This window comes from Pelophylax lessonae, assembly GCF_965119305.1.
Source record: "Pelophylax lessonae genome assembly, chromosome: 5".
NCBI lineage: Eukaryota > Metazoa > Chordata > Amphibia > Anura > Ranidae > Pelophylax > Pelophylax lessonae.
This window is the reverse complement of record NC_138772.1, coordinates 494,138,767-494,160,019: the sequence shown is the minus strand read 5'-3', so window position 1 is coordinate 494,160,019 and position 21,253 is coordinate 494,138,767. Positions and strand designations below refer to the sequence as shown.

The following is a 21,253-nucleotide window of genomic DNA, read 5'->3' as shown; positions in this document are numbered from 1 at the left end:
TGACATCACTTCTGAAGTTGATTTTTGTTGGCCAAGAAAATTCGTGTGCAGTCTAGGCACATTCCAACCAACACAACAACACTGGGCAAAAGTCGGACGATCGGTTGGCCAATAATCGATGCGTGTGTACGAGGCATTAGACTGCAATGTAGAAATCACAAAAGTTGCAAGAAAGTCGTTGCTTTGTCTTATCTTTGCAGCTTTGGCTGTGACTTCAGAGGGTTTGTAAGTTCAATATTTGTCACGGTCTGTATTGTTGTGGTTTGCCAAAGTTACATTGAAGTCCCATCAAGTCGCAATGCAAAGTCTCATTGGAAGATGCACGACTTTAGGGTCACAGCAGAGTGAATCGAGCCTATGTACCTTGGGGCAAAGTAATAGGTTCACCTAATAAATTCCCTCCATTCATCCTGATGCCTTTTCTTTCCCAGTGTTCCCCCGCTGCACTGTTCACCTGTCTGGTTGGATCTTGCACAAGCTAAGGACCCCCTACCACCACCAAACCCTCAGGGCAGACGATTGGCCACTAAGGTGCCCTGCACTGTACCCAGGAAGGGAAGAGAGTCACATGATCCCCATAGCCAGAAGTACTGGATCCCTTACTGGGTTAGGTTGGATGTACAGGATGTAGGGGGGGGGGGGGGGGGGGACCTGTGGAAAGTATAAGCAGAGAAGTTTATCAAGCAAACCTATTATGGCACTTTTCCACTGCAAGTACCGGCTCGGCTCTACTTGGCCCTACTTAGCCCTGTTTGCTTTTCCACTGCTGGTACCGCATGGTACGGTGTTGGAACGGTTCGGTACGGTACGTTATGGTTTGCTTTTCTACTATAGTACTAAAGTTAAGTGGGTGGGATAACAACGGAGTGGGTGGGATTCTCTGACCAATCAGTGGCTAGTAGTGACTGCGTGCAAAGGATTGTGGGATATGGTACCGGTTATGGTACCTCTTGGAACCACAATCGAGGTGGCACTGTTTTTGAGAGCCGTACCATTCGGTTCCATGCAGTGGAAAAGCGCCGCTGTACCGTACAGTACCGAACCGTTCCTACACCATACCATGCGGTACCAGCAGTGGAAAAGCACAAAAGCGAACCGAACCGTTCGGTTCCATGCAGTGGAAAAGCGCCATTACTTTGTCCTAAAAGGGGAAATACATGCCCACTTTAATGCACATAGATATATAAGAACATAACGCATTAGCTTGCCGATTTTACTAAACCATAATATAAGAAAACATTTAGGACATGAGACACGTGTGGCTTATGATCGTGATTGGCCGCCACGGCTAGATATTTATATACAAACATTGAGACACTGACAATAGCATTCCAACAGACATAAATTAGAGCACTAATAAAATCCAGAGTACTCTGAACCTCAAAGTAACAAATGAAAGCCTAAAGCGATAAGCAGAGGTAATTAGGAATGTATTGAGTAGATATGAACTTTACCACCTACCTCCCACAATCGTGTAGCGGAGTCATTTGTGGATCCTTCGGAGCTCTCAGGCTCTTCATTCCTTTTAACCACAACAAAGCCCGGCTCTCGAGAGGATTCCCCAATCTCTTCAGCGTATATCTCTGGACTCCACTGAATGAAGAACGAGTAAAGGTGATCTGTCCTGTACAAAGCATAAGCCAGTAAGAGGTTACTGTCAAAGGAAGGAGAAGTAGAGGTATGCTATGGAAGTGAACCTGTCAGATTAGGAAAAGAAGAATACGAGCAGATAGAAGATTCTACAAGAAGACCATCAGAATAAAAATAATCAGAGCCGACCAGCAAGTGGACAGCTTCACCTGACAAAAGCAAGACCTTGATATAAAAATCGGCGCAACTGTACAAGTAAATATGTGTCCTAAAGTGACAAGAGCATAACTAATTATACATGTATAAATTACATAGAAAATATAAATATTAAATACAAGTCACACAGTTTGCACATTTTGCACAATTTTTATTCATGCACTTTATTGGACTTTGCCTTGGGACTTCTGTGGATCACTATTTATTTGATTTAATTTATTTAATCTACTTTTTATGGAATCATTTTTTTTTTATATATATATATATATATATTTTTATATTGATCTTGTTATGAATTGTGGATAATTTATTTATTCAGCGACATTGCACAAATTAACTCTAATATTCTGTGCGGTATTTTGCACAGATCATTCTATCAGTTCATGGTAAAACACATTTTTTGCATAATTTATTTTAACTATTCATGTTTGATCACATGCATATAGTTTCTTGTGTGTGTATATTGTAATCACTTATCATTTAACACTGTGCACTTTTTTGTATTTAATATTTATATTATCTAAGCAATTTATACATGTAGGACACATATTTACTTGTACAGTTGTACCGATTTTTATATCTTGGTTTATTGTATCACTGCACTTTTTTGTAGACAATTGGCAGCAACTTTAAGGGCCCTTTCACACAGTCCGTCCATCAGACGGACTCAGTTTTTCTCAGCGGGGGATCGATCCGCCGATCCCCCGCTGAGCAGGAGGATGACAGCTGTTCTCCATGCTGTGTGCAGAGACAGAGCTGTCAGGTCCCCTTTTATCTCTATGGGGGAATCGTATGGAAACGGACCGTCGGTCTGCTCTCATCTGATCCCATCCCATCCGCTGGACGGATGGAAAATAGGGTTTCCATCCATCCAGATTTGACGTATCGGAGCGGATGTCAGCGGACATGTCTTCGCTGACATCCGATACCCCATAGGGATGCATGGGGGGACCGATCAGATCCGCCAAAAAAACGGACAGGTAGATCTGAACAGGCCGCCTGTGTGAAAGAGCCCTAAATCTGTTTAGACAGCCCTAGACCTCCTTGGCGCTTGATTCTAATTATTTCTTTATCATCAAAAGCAAGACCTTCACAGGTACAGTTTAAAAGATGAACACAGACATTATGAATATTTTTATGCGCAGGTTCTGAATCGGTCACCCTTACTACCTGTGAGTAATTTATCCTTCCTGCCTGCTTTACATTGATATCTGGATTTGAAAACTAGCCAAAACAAAATGTATTTTTTTTTGGTACAGAAGACATTACCATATCTGAGCTGTGAATTTAGCCGTTTGTCTTCATATCCAAGCCCCTATTGACCTATCTATGTTACTGCAGGCACTGTGGAACAAGACATCCTCAACCTTCACAGCACAAGCATTTAGTGTGGTTCTAAATTGCTATAGCCAAATATTGGAGTCAAGTGTCGGTGGTACCACTTGATTATGTCAAAAGTAAGCTTAATTGGATCGTGGTTAATGACAAACTTACCTGTATTCTCCGCAGCAACACCAAAAAATTTGACAAAACGTGGGACCAGTGGATTCAATTCTTGTCTGTTTCTTAGAGAGTCCCTAGTTGACCCTCCTTTTTGATCTTTTATTTATTGTTTTTTCCTTTTCTGTTCTTTTTTCTCAGTTTTCGATTACCTCTCCACTTTTTGGCGACTCAAATAATATTGCTTTGCCATTATTACGATTATACGCTCAGGAATTTGACTATTGGGTGTTCCCTATTATTTCCCATCCCATCCCCCCTTCCCCACCCCCACTTCCCCCTACCATTAAAATTGCTATTTACAATGAATTTCCTAAAGCAAATGCTGCAATATGTCTTGATGCTCTTCTGGTCCAATGTGGTTCTAATTTGTTTTTTTTTATTGCTTGAACAAGATTGACTTGTGTCTTTTTTCAACCTTACTAATTATGTAGGGTGCCTACCAGAGGGATCTGTGGTGTTAAGATTTCGGTATCTGATGATTTATTAGATCATTCTTCTAAGCATCACTGATGTATTCTTGTTCTTATTGTTATGGCAACCTGAGGAACTTAGGTTACCTTTTATGTGACATTTCTACTATTGTACTTGTATGGCTTTCAATAAAAACATTGAAATACAAAGTGGTCCTAAAATGTTAAGGTTTTTTTTACCTTACCCATTCAACGCATTATGGTAAAAACCTTCTGTGCCAAAGGATCCCCAGCCCCTCCTTTTACTTACCTAAACCTACTCTCAATCCAGCAATGTGCACGAGAGCAGCGGCACTCTCCCTCCTCACTGGGGAGATTTATAGTAGTGAGAGCCATTGGCTTAATTCAATTCTGTTATGAGGGAGCAGGTGGTGGGGCTGAGCCACGCTGTCTGTGTCCATAGAAGTAGACATGATGGCTCGGGAGCAAGCCCGTGCGAGTGCACCCCATAGGAAGCCGCCTTCTATGGTGATCACACGCTAATGAAGAGGAGCCAGAAGTGGCAGCCGAGAATCTGAAAAGAGGAGATTCAGGGTTGCTCTGTGCAACACCAGTGCACAGAGCAGGTAAGTATAACACCATGCTCCTTACCAACAACAAATCACCAACCTTTCAATCTCTGATGTAAACACAGAGAAGAAGCTCTGAGGGGTGTGAAAGGGGTGGGGGGGGGGGGGGGGGAGGGTGACTTAGGTGATTGCTGGAAGGAAGGAGCAGGGTTACCTGAATTGCTGAGGACCTGGGAGGAGGAGATTTTCTGCTGCAAACTTTGTGGATTGAAATCACATTGCACCACAGTGCCTGCAGCTACAGAGTTCAGCATGGAATTGTTTTAAAGACACAACAGTGTATTTCTTAAGTTCCTTCCCCACCTAATACCAGTGACCTTGCAGCCAGTACTGGAATCCAATGTGTAGGCAGTGTTGCAAATTAGACAATGAGGTTACGCCACCTCTTCTGTCATGTGACAATTAGCTGCTAGACCCTGCACTGCCAATGTGAATGTGTCAAGTATTCTCTTATACCGCGAGGCACCGAGTTTTCTATTTGGCAGCAGCAGAGGCAGGAGAAAAGCAGGATCTCTAGTAATGTGAAAATAACTGGGGAGGTGAGTGGATGTCTTTAGAAACAATCTGTGCCCTGTAAGTGCCGGTTCACACTTCCGCGTGTGAGGCGATCGCATGTAATATCGGAGCGCACTGCTCCTTCATTACATGCGATCGGATGTGCAGTGCAAATTCAGCCATACACTTTGTATGGCTAAATTCGCACTGCCCCCGCACAAAAGTCGCACATGACGCATTTTTTCAGCCGCATCAGGATCGGATCGCATCGCATAGTGGTTCAGGAATTCGCAGCCTTCCCGCATTGCAAACGCACATCTAGCAGTTCACACTGCCATATGCGATACGCAGGGGGTGTCAATGAAATGTTAACGACACCCCCAGTTTGATCACATATCACAGATCTGACAGTTCGCACAGGATCGGATCGCACAAGTGTGAACCACTGTGTGATCCGATCCTGATGCGGCTGAAAAAATGCCTCATGTGCGACTTTTGTGCGGGTGCAGTGTGAATTTAGCCATACAAAGTTTATGGCTGAATTCGCACTGCACATCCGATCGCATGTAATGAAGGAGCAGTGCGCTCCTATATTACATGCGATCGCCGCACACGCGGAAGTGTGAACCGGCACTGACAGTGACCTTTACTGTTGTCTAGGAATGTCTGTAAGTAGTAAATGCGCACAGCCTAGCCACAGATTCATGTTAAAGCAGCACTCCGGGCAAACAACTAAATACAAAGTCAGATGTGTTATGCTGTCATGGAAATCTGTTGATCAATTAAATAAAGGCAAACTACCATCACTGGGACTTTATACAAGAAGCACATGTAAATACAATCACTTTTCCCAGGCAGCAAAGCAAGATGAAACAGCAAACACAGCTGAGTTTAGAGGCACCTTAATCCCTTATTAGCCTAAGCGTTTACATCCAAGTTGTCAATGGAGAGTTGAACTGCCATTCGCAGGAGTCCTGCTTCAAGTCAGAACAAAAAGGTCTCCAGGCAAGGAACAATTGAATTCCAATAGAACAAGAAGATGTACGGTAAATGCTCTATTCCTAGGGGGTGAAAAGAAAAGGCCACAGAGAAAAAGAAAAACGCCTAATTAAAAGAGAACTCACCCCCCCCCCCCCCAACTGCACACCCACAATAGCAGATGATGTGCTGACAAACTGTGAAGATAAAGTCATACCTTTCTTAATAAGAATGTGAGGTTTCAGGTGCAAGGCCTGTACAGAGCCGGCACATTGCTTGTATCCTCAGAACTTTCTGATATCATCACTAGAGGTTGAAGTATACACCAAGGGAAAGGGACATTGGGGTTGTTTTACTGAAACTGGAAAATCTGGTACAGCTGTGCATGGTAGCCAATCAGCTTCTAATTTCAGCTTGTTCAATTAAGCTTTGACAATAAGCCCCCGTTCACATCGGCGCAATTTGACATGTGATTGGGCAGGACAAATAAGGCTGTAAGGCCCCATTCAAAACGGGCGATCCGATCCGCCTGTCAGTTTTTCAGGCGGACCTGATCGGATGCTCCATGCATCCTTATGGGGCAGTGGATGTCAGCAGTGACATGTCCACTGACATCCGCTGCTCTCCGATCCGATCCTGTCCATGAAATCCGGACAGATGGAAACCCTATTTTCCATCCGTCTGGAGGATCGGATCAGATGGGATCGGATGAGAACGGACAGGCGGTCTGATCTCCCCATAGAGGACAGCGGGGATCTGACAGCTCAGTCTCCGCACAGAGCTGAGACGGATATGTCATCCGCCTGCTCAGCGGGTATCGGCGGAATGGATCGATCCCCCCGCTGAGCAGAACGGACTCTGTCGGGCCCGTGTGAAAGAGGCCTTTGGCTGGCCATATACAGTAAAACCTTGGATTGCAAGCATAATTAGTTCTGGAAGCATGCTTGTAATCCAAAGCACTCTTATATCAAAGCGAATTTCCCCATAAGAAATAATGGAAACTCAGATGATTCGTTCCACAAGTCCTTCAGTTTATAGTCTATATACAAAGATTATAGCAATGTGATAGGTTGTGTAACCATAAAATGTCCATCCACAATATGCATATTAGGATTAGAAGCAAAATCTAGCAGAGCTACAGAATATAAGAGAGATGAGAGGCGCCTCTAAGTGTAGCAATATGGTTACATTTAACGAAGGTTCAACATTTAGCAACTCACATGGTTGGTGATTAAAATAGGCACACCTAAGTATGCAGGCATCTAGGGTAAAGCTGTCCACATAGACCATCTTCTGAACCACCGACTCTCACCACTGTCAGTCTGCAATCGTGAACGGGAAGAATAGCCTGCAGTAGAGCGATCTGAAAGTGAGACTTTGAAACACTCGTGGAGCGCAGCGGGGAAGGGATGATGAAGATGGCTGTGCAGAGGATGGTCCATGTGGACAGCTTTACCCCAGAGGCCTGCATACTTAGATGTGCCTTTTTTAATCATCAACCATGTGAGTTGCAAAATATTGAACCTTCATTAAATGTAACCATATTGCTACACTTTTGAGGCTCCTCTCTTCTTTTTTATACATGACGCTACTTGTATATCAAGTCCAAATTTATTTTAAAAATGTGCTTGTCTTGCAAAGCGCTCTCAAACCAAGGTTTTACTGTATTAGCAATTTGAATGTGTTGATGGGGGGATCCCTCCTGCTGGGCATCAGAATACAATGATTACTTAACAGTAATCATACATTAAAAAACACAGCAGGCTGGTTGTACTGAAATTGATCGATAAATCGGCTTCACTATAACCAGCCAGCCACAGGATGGATTGAAATTCGCCCAGTTCCTGCTAAACAGGCAGCATTTCGATCCATCTATGGCGGGCTGCAGGTTTTTATTGCCATTGGAAACTTTAACTAGGGAAGGATTGGCACTTCTAACAATGCTTTTATTGCTTTCTGAGCTTTCGGAAGCCCTAATTTCTTCTGCGGGCTTCAGACGCAGGACGTCAGAGAAAATCTCTCCGGTGAGGTTGCAGACAGTAGTACAACACACCAAACAAAATTTTGGTTGGATAGGACTTTTTATTCTCTAATGTCTGTCAACCATTCTTAAAGATTGCTCATTCCTGTAGGCCTTCTATTAGATATCAAGCTCTACAACCCAGTACAACCTACAGAAAACAGGTTAGTGTAGCACAATTTCTACATTTTAGGAAATAATTTGTTAAATAATAACTAGATAAGTAAGAATTATAGAAATAGACAATACATGGTAGAGAACAGCCATTTTCACATTGGAAAGCTGCAAATTACGATAAATAAAATAGACTGATAAGATGCATTCAGTTTTTTTTTTCTTTTTGTGCAATACAACTGCAAGCTAATGCAAATATTAAAAAAAAAAAAAAAAGTTTTGAAAAGAATCACAAAGCTTGAATGTCTTGGTCAAAAGCCTCTACTGGAAGCTGTGCCTGTGTCTTTGGTACAGAGATGGAATGCTAGTCCCGGAGCAATAAAGCTGAACCTAATTATCTTTCTTGGAATAGTCTGAGACTCATCGTTGTGCTATACTATACTATACTGTTTAGCCAGGAAAAAAAAAAGAAGGAAAAAGCAAGAATAAATACGTCTCAAGTTTACAATAAAACAACCAACCAGAAAATGCTGATCTACATTTCCATGTAAAATTAATATGCCCCAGAGCTGCTTACCTTTCATGCGGAACAGCGAACCAGTACTCTAGTTTGTCTCTTTGTGCGTATTGCTGCATTGATGCGCTGGCTTGAGAAACAAATGTTTTCCTCATTGGCTTCCCAACTCGAAGACACAGATATTTATGGGATCTGTGCCTTCGCTTTTCTTTGGCAATAGCGGAGTATACACCTGCAGAAGACACACACAAGGCATGGATTATAATGTCTTCTTCTTGCATGGACAGGTAGCTGTGCATTATCAATAAAAATATTAAGGATTAGCAAGACGAGGAAGGGTCAATTTAGATCTTTTATTTTTATTTTTTTAAAGAATGCAAAGGCAATTTGTTTGAGCGAAATCATCTGATCAATACATATTTACAGTGACCCATACATGCTATCCTATCAAACAGTACCTGGCACATAAAGATTAATGGAGCTATTTTTGCTCCCCACTCTGACATCACAGGTCCCTAACAATTCCTAGCTATCAGCTGTGAAAACGGACTACAAAATCAACTTTGCATCAGGGATGCACCGATCCGATATTCGGATCGGATATTGGCCCCAATACTGGTAAAATAGCTGGATCGGGGCCGATCCGGGGCGTCGCTACTATGTTGCATGTTAACCACTTTACCACCGGAGGATTTTGCTGTCTTACGTCTGGGCCACTTTTTGCGATTCGGCACTGTGCGACTTTAACTGACAATTGCGCGGTCGTGCAATGCCGTACCCAAACGAAATTTACGTCCTTTTTTTCCCACAAACAGAGCTTTCTTTTGGTGGTATTTGATCACCTGTGCGATTTTTAATTTTTGCGCTATAAACAAAAAAAAGAGTAAATTTTGAAAAAACATTTTCCACATTTTTTTATATGAAATTTCCCCCCCCCCCCCCAAAAAAAAATTTAAAAATCAAAATTTTTTTCAATTTTTGGCCAATTTGTTTTCTGCTACCTATGTTTGGTAGAAAAAAAAAATCACAATAAGCGTATTTTGATTGGTTTGTGCAAAAGTTATTGCGTTTACTAACTAAGGGAAAGATTTCTGTCATTTTTGGTGTTTTTTTTTTTTTAACGAGTAATGGCAGCGATCTGCGATTTTTTTTGCGGGACTGCGACATTGCGGCAGACAGATCGGACCCTTGACTGACATTTTTGACACTTTTGGGGGTACCAGTGACATTACTACAGTAATCAGTGCTATATATATGCAGTTACTGTAAACATGACACTGGCAGGGAAGGGGTTAATTTTATTGGAGAGGGAGGGGTTAATGTATGCCTGGTGCTTTCTAACGTGTGTGGGGGGAGGTGACTGAGTGACACAGGGACAGATCGCATGTTCAGCTATGCTGAACCCTGCAATCTGTCACTGTTTGTCACTTAGGATATCCGCCCGCTTTGTTTACACAAGCGGGCGGATCTCCAAACTCGATTCCCCGATGATCGGGGAAGAGCGGCAGTGATCACCGCCTCTCCTCCCCTGGCCCGACTCCCGCTGACTGAGCCTCCGCGAGCGCGCGAGCGCCGCCCACAAGGGGAGGAGTCCAGCGGCGTAGGTCTACGTCGCTGGACGGAATCGAGCCACTTTGCCGCAGTACAGTCCCAGTGACTGGTCGGCAAGTGGTTAATGCTACTCTCCAGGCTTCTGACTAGGGCTGAACGATAGTCGATGTGATATCGACTATTGTTCTGCAGGCACGGGCGATATTCATATCGCCGAAGCCACGATATTCAGGCATTAGGCAGAGCGGGGAGAAGTCGGGACTCGGGGGGAGGAGGAGGACTTACAGTGACTGTGTCTGTCCCACACTTCCCTCCCAGCTCTGCCTCTAGTATCCACTCCGCCCTGCTCCGCCCATTGTCTCTCCTGGCTGCATCGGGGGCGGGATCAGGCTGTAATGTTTTTCAATGGAGAGACAATGGGCGGAGCAGGGCGGAGTAATGGTCGGCTGTTGACTAAGAGGGAGGGCTGGAGTATGGGGCGGATTGCATGGCGGCGGAACAGTGTTTGCAGCAGGAGAGGGGGGAGACGTCCGGAGCATGGCGGAGGAGCACTGCGGGACAAAGGCTGCTACCGACAGCCCACTTCCTCTACACTCTGGCTCCGACAGAAGGCTCGGGCAGGAGAAGTTCTATGAGTGTGGTGGATCCCCTGGCAGAAAGCTGAGCTCTGCTAACTGATCCCTCCTCCGGAGACTGTCTGGAGAAATATTGCGATATATATAGTTAAAAACGAAATATCGCAATATACTTTTTTCCCCAATATCGTGCAGCCCTAATTCTGACCCTCCTTCAATCACTTCAATTGGAGAAAAAAAAAGCTTTTACTCATCTAATTCTACAGTTGCTGTTTAGTAAGTTTTGTTATAAGGTATCTGCTGATCCTGATACCGATCCGGAAGTATTATTTTGTTATAAGCTCACAAAACAGTACTTCCAGATCGGCGATTTCACAAAGCAAAAGATCGGGATCGGGACCAAAAAAGTCGGATCGGTGCATCCCTACTTTGCATTCAGAAGTCAGGTTTGCCGTGCCTGGGTACAATCTGCACAGATAAAACAGAATGTCTTCTTTTCACAACTGGATAACATTTTTGAACTCTGCAATAAAGAGCTTACAATACCCTCTATGCACAGGTACTGCAAGATGGGATAGCTAACGGAATGACATGGGTCACCTTAATTATTGGTTTAACCTCTAAAACATTTGCATAGGAGTGCTCAACCAGTGACTCACAGAGCCCTCTGTTGTGGCCCACAATTTCAAACCAGGGAAGCGCATGCCTGGGGTTGGCAACACGTCGATCGTTATCTGGGCTTGCCGACCTTCTATCCCAGGTCACCAGCGTGCAGTGAGCCAGCGCCAACAGCGAAGGGAGCAGACGGCCGCAGAGGGAGCAGGAGCTGCATAAGCCGATAAATACAGTGTAGCTGCGGCTCCTGTCCCAGGAGGAGTGATACCAAATGCACTCCACCTCTTATCCTTGCTAACAGCCTGGCGAGTGATGCCAGCAGCAGCTGAAGGAAAAGAAGGTCAGTGTATCAAAGGAGAAGTTCACTTAAAAAAATAAATTAAATAAATGCACATTTTTATGCAGGTAAAAAAATGGGCATGTATTTATTTTTTATTTGGGGGAGGGGGGGGGGGGAGCCTGTAAAGTCTTGCACCAGCAATTAGCAGATCGTAAAGATGTTGAGGCTTGTAGTTCATTCACACACATTCACTCTGTGTATGAATGATGCAGCTGTGTGTGTGGAGCCCCGCACGGCCAGACGGATTTCAAAAAGTTACACTTAGGGCTCTTTCACACGGTCCGCCTCCGTAGGCGGATCCGTGTTGCTCAGCGGGGATCGATCCGCGATCCCCGCTGAGCCGGCAGATGACAGCTCCGTCTCTGCTTGCAGAGTGGAGAGGGAGGTGTCTCAGCCCCCGCTGCCCTCTATGGGGGATCGGATGAGAGCGGACCACCTGTCCGCTCTCATCCGATCCGATCCCTGAACGGATGGAAAAATAGGGTTTCCATCCATCCAGATTTCACGGACAGGATCGGATATGGATGGCAGCGGGTGTCAGCGGAGGTGTCTCCGCTGACACCCGCTGCCCCATAGAGCTGCATGGAGGATCCAATCAGATCCGCCTAAAAAACTGACAGGCGGATCTGATCGGATCGCCCGTGTGAAAGAGCCCTTAGTATGGGGAACTGCTCCCCATACTGCTATCATGGGGGGCTGCAGCATTGGGAACATGTTACATGTTCCACCCTAAAAATGGGTGAAACATGTACCATGTACCATGTTCCCAAAGCTGAACTTTACATATACACTGGGCAGAATAGCTTTTGGAATGGGCAGATTTAGGGTTAACAACTATTCACACTGATCCACGGGTACAGCGCAGTGTTCCTACGACTTCCCTGGGGGTTAGCACTGCACTGAACCATAGGGGTGGATTTACTAAAAAACTGGAGAGTGCAAAATCTGGTACAGCTCTGCATGGTAGCCAATCAGCTTCTAACTTCAGCTTGTTCAATAAAACTTTGACAAAAAACCTGGAAGTGGATTGGTTTCTATGCAGAGCTGCCCCAGATTTTGCACTCTCCAATTTTAGTAAATCAACGCCATAGACTTCTATTAGATCCTGAACGTTAGATGTGCTTTCTGAACATACACCAAAACTCCTGAATGCAGGAGTTTTGGTGCACTCTCAGGAAGTGCACCACACCTGCAAGATGCAATAGAAGTCTATAGCAAAGCACAGCTAACCTGCAGGTGCATTGTGCTGCACCCGCGGTGTGGGTAAATCACAGCCCATCAGTGTGAAAGCAGCCTTATTAGGGGGCTCAGGACAGTAAGGGCTCGTTTACAGCTGGAGGTGGAAAAACGCTATTGTTTTTTTGTGGCTCGGAACCGGTAAACAAAATTTTTTGGCCCTCGCTCTTCAAAAGGTTGAGAACCCCTGCTTTAGGGCCAGTGTCAATTGGCTTTTGACTTGTGCCAATGGCATCAGTTTGAGATGCTTCCGAGATCATTCACAATTCACTGGTAGGTGCAGTTGACTTCGGACTGACCTGCATGTTTTGTATTGCTGTAGAAGGAGGTAAAAGCCCATCGGACAGGCTTAAGTCTGCGTCTTACATTAAAACCTCCATTGCAAAATATCATTAAAGGGTCAATGCATACTAGGCAGCAGAAAAAATACCAGAACTGCGGGCAGAAAAAAAACAAGCAGAAAAAAAAAACGGAACATATTGTATATGTGTGTAGGCACTTTTTTGTTTAGAAGCATTTTTCCCAAAAACACTAGAAAAATGTACACTTAAAAAAGGTTTGACTCGCCTAAACACTGCACGGTATTCAAGTGTTTTTTTCAGGCCGAAAGCTCATCTCAAATGCACTTGTGATGCTTTGGGTAACAAATATAGATGTATGAATATGGAGCTAAAATTATGCCTGTAAACACAGAGACTAAAATTTGCGGGTGTATAAGCAGCATTTTTTTGCCCAGTGTGTATGAAGCCTGGGCAAATGAAAGGCATACTGGCTGCTTTGAGGCCAGGTACTTCCTTTAACCACTTCACGCCGCGCTATAGCTGAAAGACGGCAACAGCGTGGGCCTCCAGCCCCTGGGGCGAACATCAGGTGAGCTCTGCGACCGCTGTGTGATTTGGACACAGCAGATTACAGATCGAGGTAAAGGGCCAATCACAGTGGCCCTTTATCATGTGCTCAGCTATGTCCGATCACAGATGGTCACATGTAAATAGACTTGCCGGTCTGACAGGACACAGTGAGTACATTGTTTACACTGATAGTCAGGGCCCAGATTATCAGTGCCCATCAGTGCAGCCCACCAGTGCCGCCACGTCAGTGCGTCCCCATTAGTGTAGCCTCATCAGTGCGTCTCCATCAGTGTAGATTATCAGTGCAGCTCATCAGTGCCGCCTCGTCAGTGCGTCCCCATTAGTGTAGCTTCATCAATGCGTCTCCATCAGTGTAAATTATCAGTGCAGCTCATCAGTGTCGCCTCGTCAGTGCGTCCCCATTAGTGTAGCCTCATCAGTGCGTCCATGTAGATTATCAGTGCCGCCTCGTTAGTGCATCCCCATTAGTGTAACCTCATCAGTGTGTCCCCATCAGTGTAGATTATCAGTACCGATCAGCGAAGAAGAAAAATGATTTGCAAAATTTTATAACTAAAACTAAAGATCCATCGCTCTCAAAAAAATTATAAAAATGTATTTTGGGTAGTGTTGCATGACCGCGCAATTGTCATTCAAATTGTGATGGCGCCAAAAGCCAAAAATTGGTACTGGGCACTTTCACCCCCTTCCTGCCCAAGCCAAAGTGGTTAAAATGCACATATAGGCAAATTTTGCGATAGAGTAGGGAAAGTTTAAACATCTGACAGTTCGTTGCTGCCTGTGTACCTTAGGAAAGACCACCTTTACCTTCTGTACTTGAGATACAACATGGGAAAGGGGGGGTGGGTTCCCATGCTAGACAGTGTTCCCCAAAAAGGTGTCTCCATTGGAAGATTTGCCCTTCCCTTTTGTTCTGGGGACACCTTTAAAATTTTAGCTTTCCCATTATATTTAGTTTTGATGACAATAGTCTTCAGGACAAATAAAGGGGCAAATTCCCCCACCGGGGACACAGACAGCTATAAACACTTATTAGATGGGCCAAAACCTTCCCCACGCCTTCCAAAAACAAACAACATTTTTTTATCCATTGACACGCTTTAAGGAAACCTGTGCTGAAAGAAATATGCAAGTGGTGTGGACTTCCTTTTGAACATGCCAGGCTGTCTGCAGATGCAACCATTTCTAAGTCACTGGCCTGAAACAAATGTGATGTTTGTACTCAGAATCTGTATACATGATCCAGGTCAGGGTCTCAAAATGTTAATGCAGCTCAATTATTAAAAAATAATAAATGGTTCACCAATTTCTCTGTCACAGCTAGATTGGTTAAAACCACTAAACTACAGGAAATGCAATGCGTCAGCCACAAACAGCTTTTTGTTTGATTTGTCTTATTACAGTCATGTGAAAATGTAAGTACAGACCATGGAAATTGTTGACTTTTTCAACATATTTAAACACGTAAACATTCGAAGTTGATTCAAACAGTGCCTAAAGATAGAAGTGATATACTTGAACAAATGGAAAATAAAATTGACACGTTGTAATACATTTTATCATCTAAATCAGGGATCTCCAATCTTTCTAAATAAAGGGCCAGTTTTACTGTACTTCAGCCTTTAGGGGGGCCGGACTGTGGCCGGTAGGAGTAGAAAATGCCATGCCGTCAATGGGAGTAAGCAATACCCCATCATTGGTTTTCTTGAGAGGAGGGGGGAAGATAGTGTCCTAATGTTGGTACTAGCGGGAGGAATAGTGCCCTATTGTTGGCGTCATTGGGAGGAATGGTGCCCCATAATTGGCATCAGTGGGAGAAATGGTGCCCCAGGGTGGGATAAAGGCAAGCAAAAGGGCTGCATCTGGCCCACGGGCCACAGTTTGGAGACCACTAATCTAAACAAAAATTCAGATTTGTCCTATGGTACCCCCTACATTTACCACCAAATTCATAAAATTAGAAACCGGTGTTCCAGATTGGGCGGTAAAGATTAGAATCTCTCTAGGAAGTATGCAGGTGGAACTTGTCTTATTTAATCCTCAGACATCTAGGGTTTGGCCCTTTACATTTCCAATTATGCGTGTGGAATCACCATGCCAAGATCAACAGAGCTCTCTAAGGACCTCAGAATGAAAGTTGTGGATGGCTAGGAGTCTGGCAAGAGAAAAAGATAATTTATATTAAATTATTCCACTGAAAGGGAACATAATCTACAAATAGAATGGATTTCAAACAACTGCTAATTTCCCCAGGACTGGCAGATTCAACTCAAGAATTGACCATTTGATGTTAAAAGTAGTCTCCAAGAAATCCCAGAATTTAATTGTGGGGTGTTCTGGCAACAATTGAGGTCAAAGTCTATGCACCTACAATCAGAAAGATTACAAACATTTACCCAAGCATAAGAGGTGGGTTAAGAAAGCCTTTGCTGTCCAAAAAAACAGAGCAGGATTACAGTTTGCCATTAGACAGAGGTAAAGACCAGGCCTTCAGGAGCCAGGTGCTGTGGAGTAATGAATCAAAGATGGAATTGTTTGGCCGTAGTTTCAGTGGAAATGTCTGCCACAAACTGAAAGGGGTTGTCAAGTCCCAAGGTTTTTCACCTTAATGTATTCTATGCATTAAGGTGAAAAACATTCTTGGTTGCCACTGCCCCCCAGACCCCCCCGTTTTTCTTACCTGAACCCAAACGTTCCAGTGACGAGCACGCGCCCAGCAGTACCAGCAGCAGCTGTCTCGGGTCCTCATTGGATAGATTGATAGCAGCACGAGCCATTGGTTCACGCTGCTGTCAATCAAATCCAGTGACACAAGTGCAGGGGGCGGGACCGAGTCCTGCTGTCTGTGTCAATGGACACAGCAGCAGGACTCAGGATCGCGCCTGCACGGGTGCCTTCATGGAAAGCGGCTCTCCGTGGAGGCACCCGGTGAAGAGGAGGAGCCAGAAGCGACGCCGGGGCACACCAGAAGAGGAGGATCTGGCCTGCTCTGTGCAAAACCCTTGCACAGAGCAGGTACGTATTACATGTTTGTTATAAAAAAAAAAAATTAACCTTTACAATCACTTGAAGACAATCTCATAAGAACTGAAGAGCATGTTCATGTCCTCTTACTTTCAAGAAAAGAGCTACAATATATTACCCTTATGCTACCAGACCTCCATCGAATGTATCCTTCCTACCTTTTCTAATGTGTGTTGGAGATGGATGGAAGATGTGGGTACCCCTATACATATTTGGTGGAGCAGCCATCTGATCTCTCCATTTTGTCAGAAATTGTTCACCTCATAACTCTATGGGGTTGATTTACTAAAACTGGAGTGTGCAAAATCCGATGCAGCTCTGCATAGAAACAAATCAGCTTTCAGGTTTTAGCACCCATTCACACCGGTGCAATTTGACGTGATTTGACATGTTAAATCGCATGCCACATCATAGCCTGTTGCCGGCAACGGCACTGTCCCAATCGGTGCCATGCCAACATTGTAGGGCAGCACAGATTTCCAAAAATAGTTCCTGCACTACTTTTGGCGACTTGGGGGGCGATTTCAATAGACATCTCTGCATGAAACCGCACAGATGTCATGCAAATCACCCCTGAACTTGCACTGAAATGCGCGTTTGAAATCGAGTGATTTCAGCGTGTTCAGCGTGAACGTATCTTTATTGTCAAACCTTAATTGAACAAGCTGACGTTATAAGCTGATTGACTACCATACACAGTTGCACAAGATTCTGAGTGCTCCAGTTTTAGTACATTTTCCACTATGTGTATTTACAATCGTCCCCAACAGTTGCCCTTTTGTCGATGATTCCTGGATCCATTTCTAAGGTTAAGAAGGGCATTCTGTGGCATTGGTTGATGCCAGCTCAGGCCCCCATCTCCAATCACTGGACAACCACCTCTTCTCCTAATTTATTACAATGGGCCCTCATTCTCAAGGACATAATGGCAATGGAAACAAATGGCTAAAGATGGTCCTGACCCTGAAAAAAGTCCTATCCTCCCCCTCTCCAATGGCAATGAAAACAATGGTGGCTGAAGATGGTCACGACCCTGAGAAAGTTTGCAACATGTGGACTTTCTGGCAGGCCTACAGTAATTTGCCCCCCTTCCGACCCCTGATCTCTCAATAACCTGCTCTGTTACCTAAAGCGGAAGTAAACCCATAGATTTACCAATTTCAAAAAAACTGTTTCCTTTATGGCACATGCCGGGAATGTAACCGTCACATTGCCTGTGCTCTAAAGACCAAACCGTCAAACCATCCAATGGCTTGTGGCATAGCTGATCACATGTGCAGCATCATGGCAGTTGGAGATTAAACAGAGGCCAAGATGGCAGCTTCCTTAGCTAAAACTATAGGATTTACTTCCACAAGATTTCTGTAGATCTTCGAGTGCTCCTGAAAACGTCAAAACATTTGATTCTTTCCCTTCTCCCACCTCTTTTCCCAGTCCTCAATGCTCGAGTCACACTGATTTTATTACTTGGTCATTGTATGCTATGCACTATTGGCCTTACCCTTCGTCTTCATATGTTGTTCCCTTGGCTGTAAATACTTTTATACTGTCTCTTCCAATGGCATTGTAGGTTTCTGACATGATACTTTTTTGCGGTTCTAGATCACATCACTTTATTTTTGCATTAACTTACTTGATATTTTGGCATTCTGAATAAAAAGATATTTAACCATAACGGTAAAGCATGGTAGTAGCAATGTTATGGCTTGGGGTTGATTTGCTGCCTAAGGACCTGGGCAGCTTGCAATCATCAAGTCAACTATAAATTCTGCATGCATCATATTAAAGCGTATGTGATGAGAATGTCTGGCCATCTGTCCAAAAAGTGGAATGACAGTTAGATCTTTTAACACAATACTGATCCGATAAACATCAAAACATTGACTACAGGATGTCTCAAAAGAGAAAGACTTAATTTGATTCCCATTGAAATCTTGTAGGAGGATTTAATACAGGCAATTCATGTAAGGGGGGAAAAAAAGGGGGAAGTTCTGCACCCCCCCCCCTCAACTGCCACCATTGGCACATTTTGGGGGAGAGGGAGTCAGATCACCTTGAAGATCTGTGCGGAAGTTCAGCCCTCTCTAACCTCCCCCCCGCAGCCTCCTAGGACACATCACAGGTCCCAGAAGACTGTGGGACCATTCACAAAGCACAGCACAGCGAGGCTCGCACATACGCAGTAGGAAACCAGCTGCTGGTTTCCTTTACCTGAGATGATTCATATAACTAATGTGATAGCGCTGGTAAAGTACGGTACCCAATATCCAGGATCACAATTCCAACAGTAATCACATGGATAGCGTCAAACCTGCCCACCACTTGATACCTCTACGCGTTATGCCACATCCATCGTTGCTTCAACTGGGAGGATAAACTGAGCGGTGTAGGTGGGGGCTTCTTATAATATCTAGATCTAAGCCCCCACCTACACTGCTCGGTTTCTCCTCCAGTTGAAGCCACATTGGATGTGGCGTAACGCGTAGAGGTGCCAAGCGGTGGGCAGCATGACAGCATTGTGATGTTTATGCTGTGTTTTATTTTAATAAATTATTTTATTAAATGTGAGTTTAATATTTGAAGCTGGGATCGGTCTTATTGCTTCCCAAAGTGCACCATTGGAGATTGTCTTTTGTGTCTCTACATGTGCTAATTTTGAGCATTGTCAAGAACTGTGGAGTTGGCTAGTGATTTGACGGCAGTGATTACCTTCCTACTATTGCTACTGACCCATAGCGGGCTAACTATGGAGGTGAGCAGACACTTCACCTGGGGACTGCAGCACAAGATTTAAAGGAGTGGACACATATGGAATGATTCACTTATTGCACTTTATTTAGAGACTTTGGACTTTTTGCACTTGTTTTTACATGAGTGCCTTCTCTTTATTTAGCACTTCAGGATTTATTGCGTCACTTGCACTTTGTATAACAGAGATGGTGTCTCTGCACTATCTTTGCACTTTAGGAGTTGCTCACCTTGGATTGAACCTCCTTTTTTTACTTTTGTTGCATCATACTCTGTGGTATATATATATATATATATATATATATATATATATATATATATATATATATATATATACACACATATATATATTTTTTTTAGTAATTTGTTTAACCGGTTGCCGACCGCTGCAAGTACATATACTGCGGCCGTCAGCCCCGGCCAGGCAAAGTGACGTACCGGTACATCACTAGCCTGAGAGCCAATAGCTGGCGGGCGCGCGCCTCGGCTCGTTCACGGACACCTCCGTGCATGTGACCGGCGGACCCAATGTCCACCGGTCACTCGCGATCGTCCGCTGTGAAGGGAGAAAGGCAGGCGGCTAATGTAAACAAAGCCGCCTGTCATTCTCCCGTGTAAAAGCACTGATCTAACAGTCCTGCTATGTAGGACCTGTGATCTGTGCTGTTACACACACAGCCATATCCCTGCACAGTAAGAATCACGCCCCTAGGGACACACATAGTCACTGCATCTCTAATAAAGTTAACCCCTTCCCTGCCAGTGTCATTTTTACAGTAACAGTGCATATGTATAGCACTGATTACTGTAGTAATGTCACTGGTACCCCCAAAAGTGTCAAAAATGTCAGTCAAGGGTCCGATCTGTCCGCCACAATGTCGCAGTCCCGCAAAAAAACAAAAAGAAAGAAAACAAAATCGCAGATCACCGCCATTACTCGTTAAAAAAAAAAACAACAAAAATGACAAAAATCTTTCCCTTAGTTAGTAAACGCAATAACTTTTGCGCAAACCAATCAAAATATGCTTATTGTGATTTTTTTTTACCAAACATAGGTAGCAGAAAACAAATTGGCCAAAAATTTAAAAAAAATTAGATTTTTACATTTTTTTGGGGGGGAATTTCAAAAAATGTGAAAAATATTGTTATTTTTTGCAAAATTGTCGCTCTTTTTTTGATTATAGCGCATGATCAAAAGATTGCACAGGTGATCAAATACCACCAAAAGAAAGCTCTGTTTGTGGGGAAAAAAGAACGTCAAATTCGTTTAGGTACAGCGTGGCATGATCGCGCAATTGTCCGTTAAAGTCAAGCAGTGCCGAATCGCAAAATACCCCCTGGTCAGAAAGGGGGTAAAATCTTCCGGGGCTTAAGTGGTTAAGCACTGTAAATCATAATCAATGAGAGATTGGGTACTTTAGCAGTTCTATCACACAGTTATATGAATTATTTTACTTTGTAGATGTGGGAACACATTAGGTGGTAGCAGCAGCTATTATTAATAACATTGCCATTTCGGTTTTATTTGTAAGGGTAGCGCCACAATTATACTCGTCCTTACTTTACCTGAGATGCCAGCATTTGCACCCAAAGCCGATTGAAGAATTGGTTAGGACATCGCTGGATCCCTAGACAATAATCATCCCTATAGCAAAAGTCAGCAGCTGCAGTATTTGTAGCTGCTGCCCTAATTTGTCTGGGGGAGACTAGACTTTTTAAAGTGACTAGTAAAGTAAAGAAGAGCCGGTTCACACTTGTGCGGATGCGGTGATCGCATGTAATTCGCAGCGCACTGCTCCTAAATTACATGCGATCTCATG

The 21,253-nt window shown here is 44.0% G+C and overlaps 1 protein-coding gene across 2 annotated transcripts in view; it reads right to left on the bottom strand.

Annotated features, from left to right (window-relative positions):
• The window catches only part of OXR1 (oxidation resistance 1), a 957,024-nt gene that overhangs the window by 109,040 nt on the left and 826,731 nt on the right, over positions 1-21,253 (bottom strand). For both annotated transcript variants that reach the window (XM_082257928.1, XM_082257929.1), the window contains 2 exons: positions 8,533-8,704; positions 1,462-1,624 (listed from right to left, as the gene is read on the bottom strand). In XM_082257928.1, coding sequence (XP_082114054.1) covers positions 1,462-1,624; positions 8,533-8,704 — 335 coding nt within the window. The remainder of the gene's footprint in view (positions 1-1,461; positions 1,625-8,532; positions 8,705-21,253) is intronic.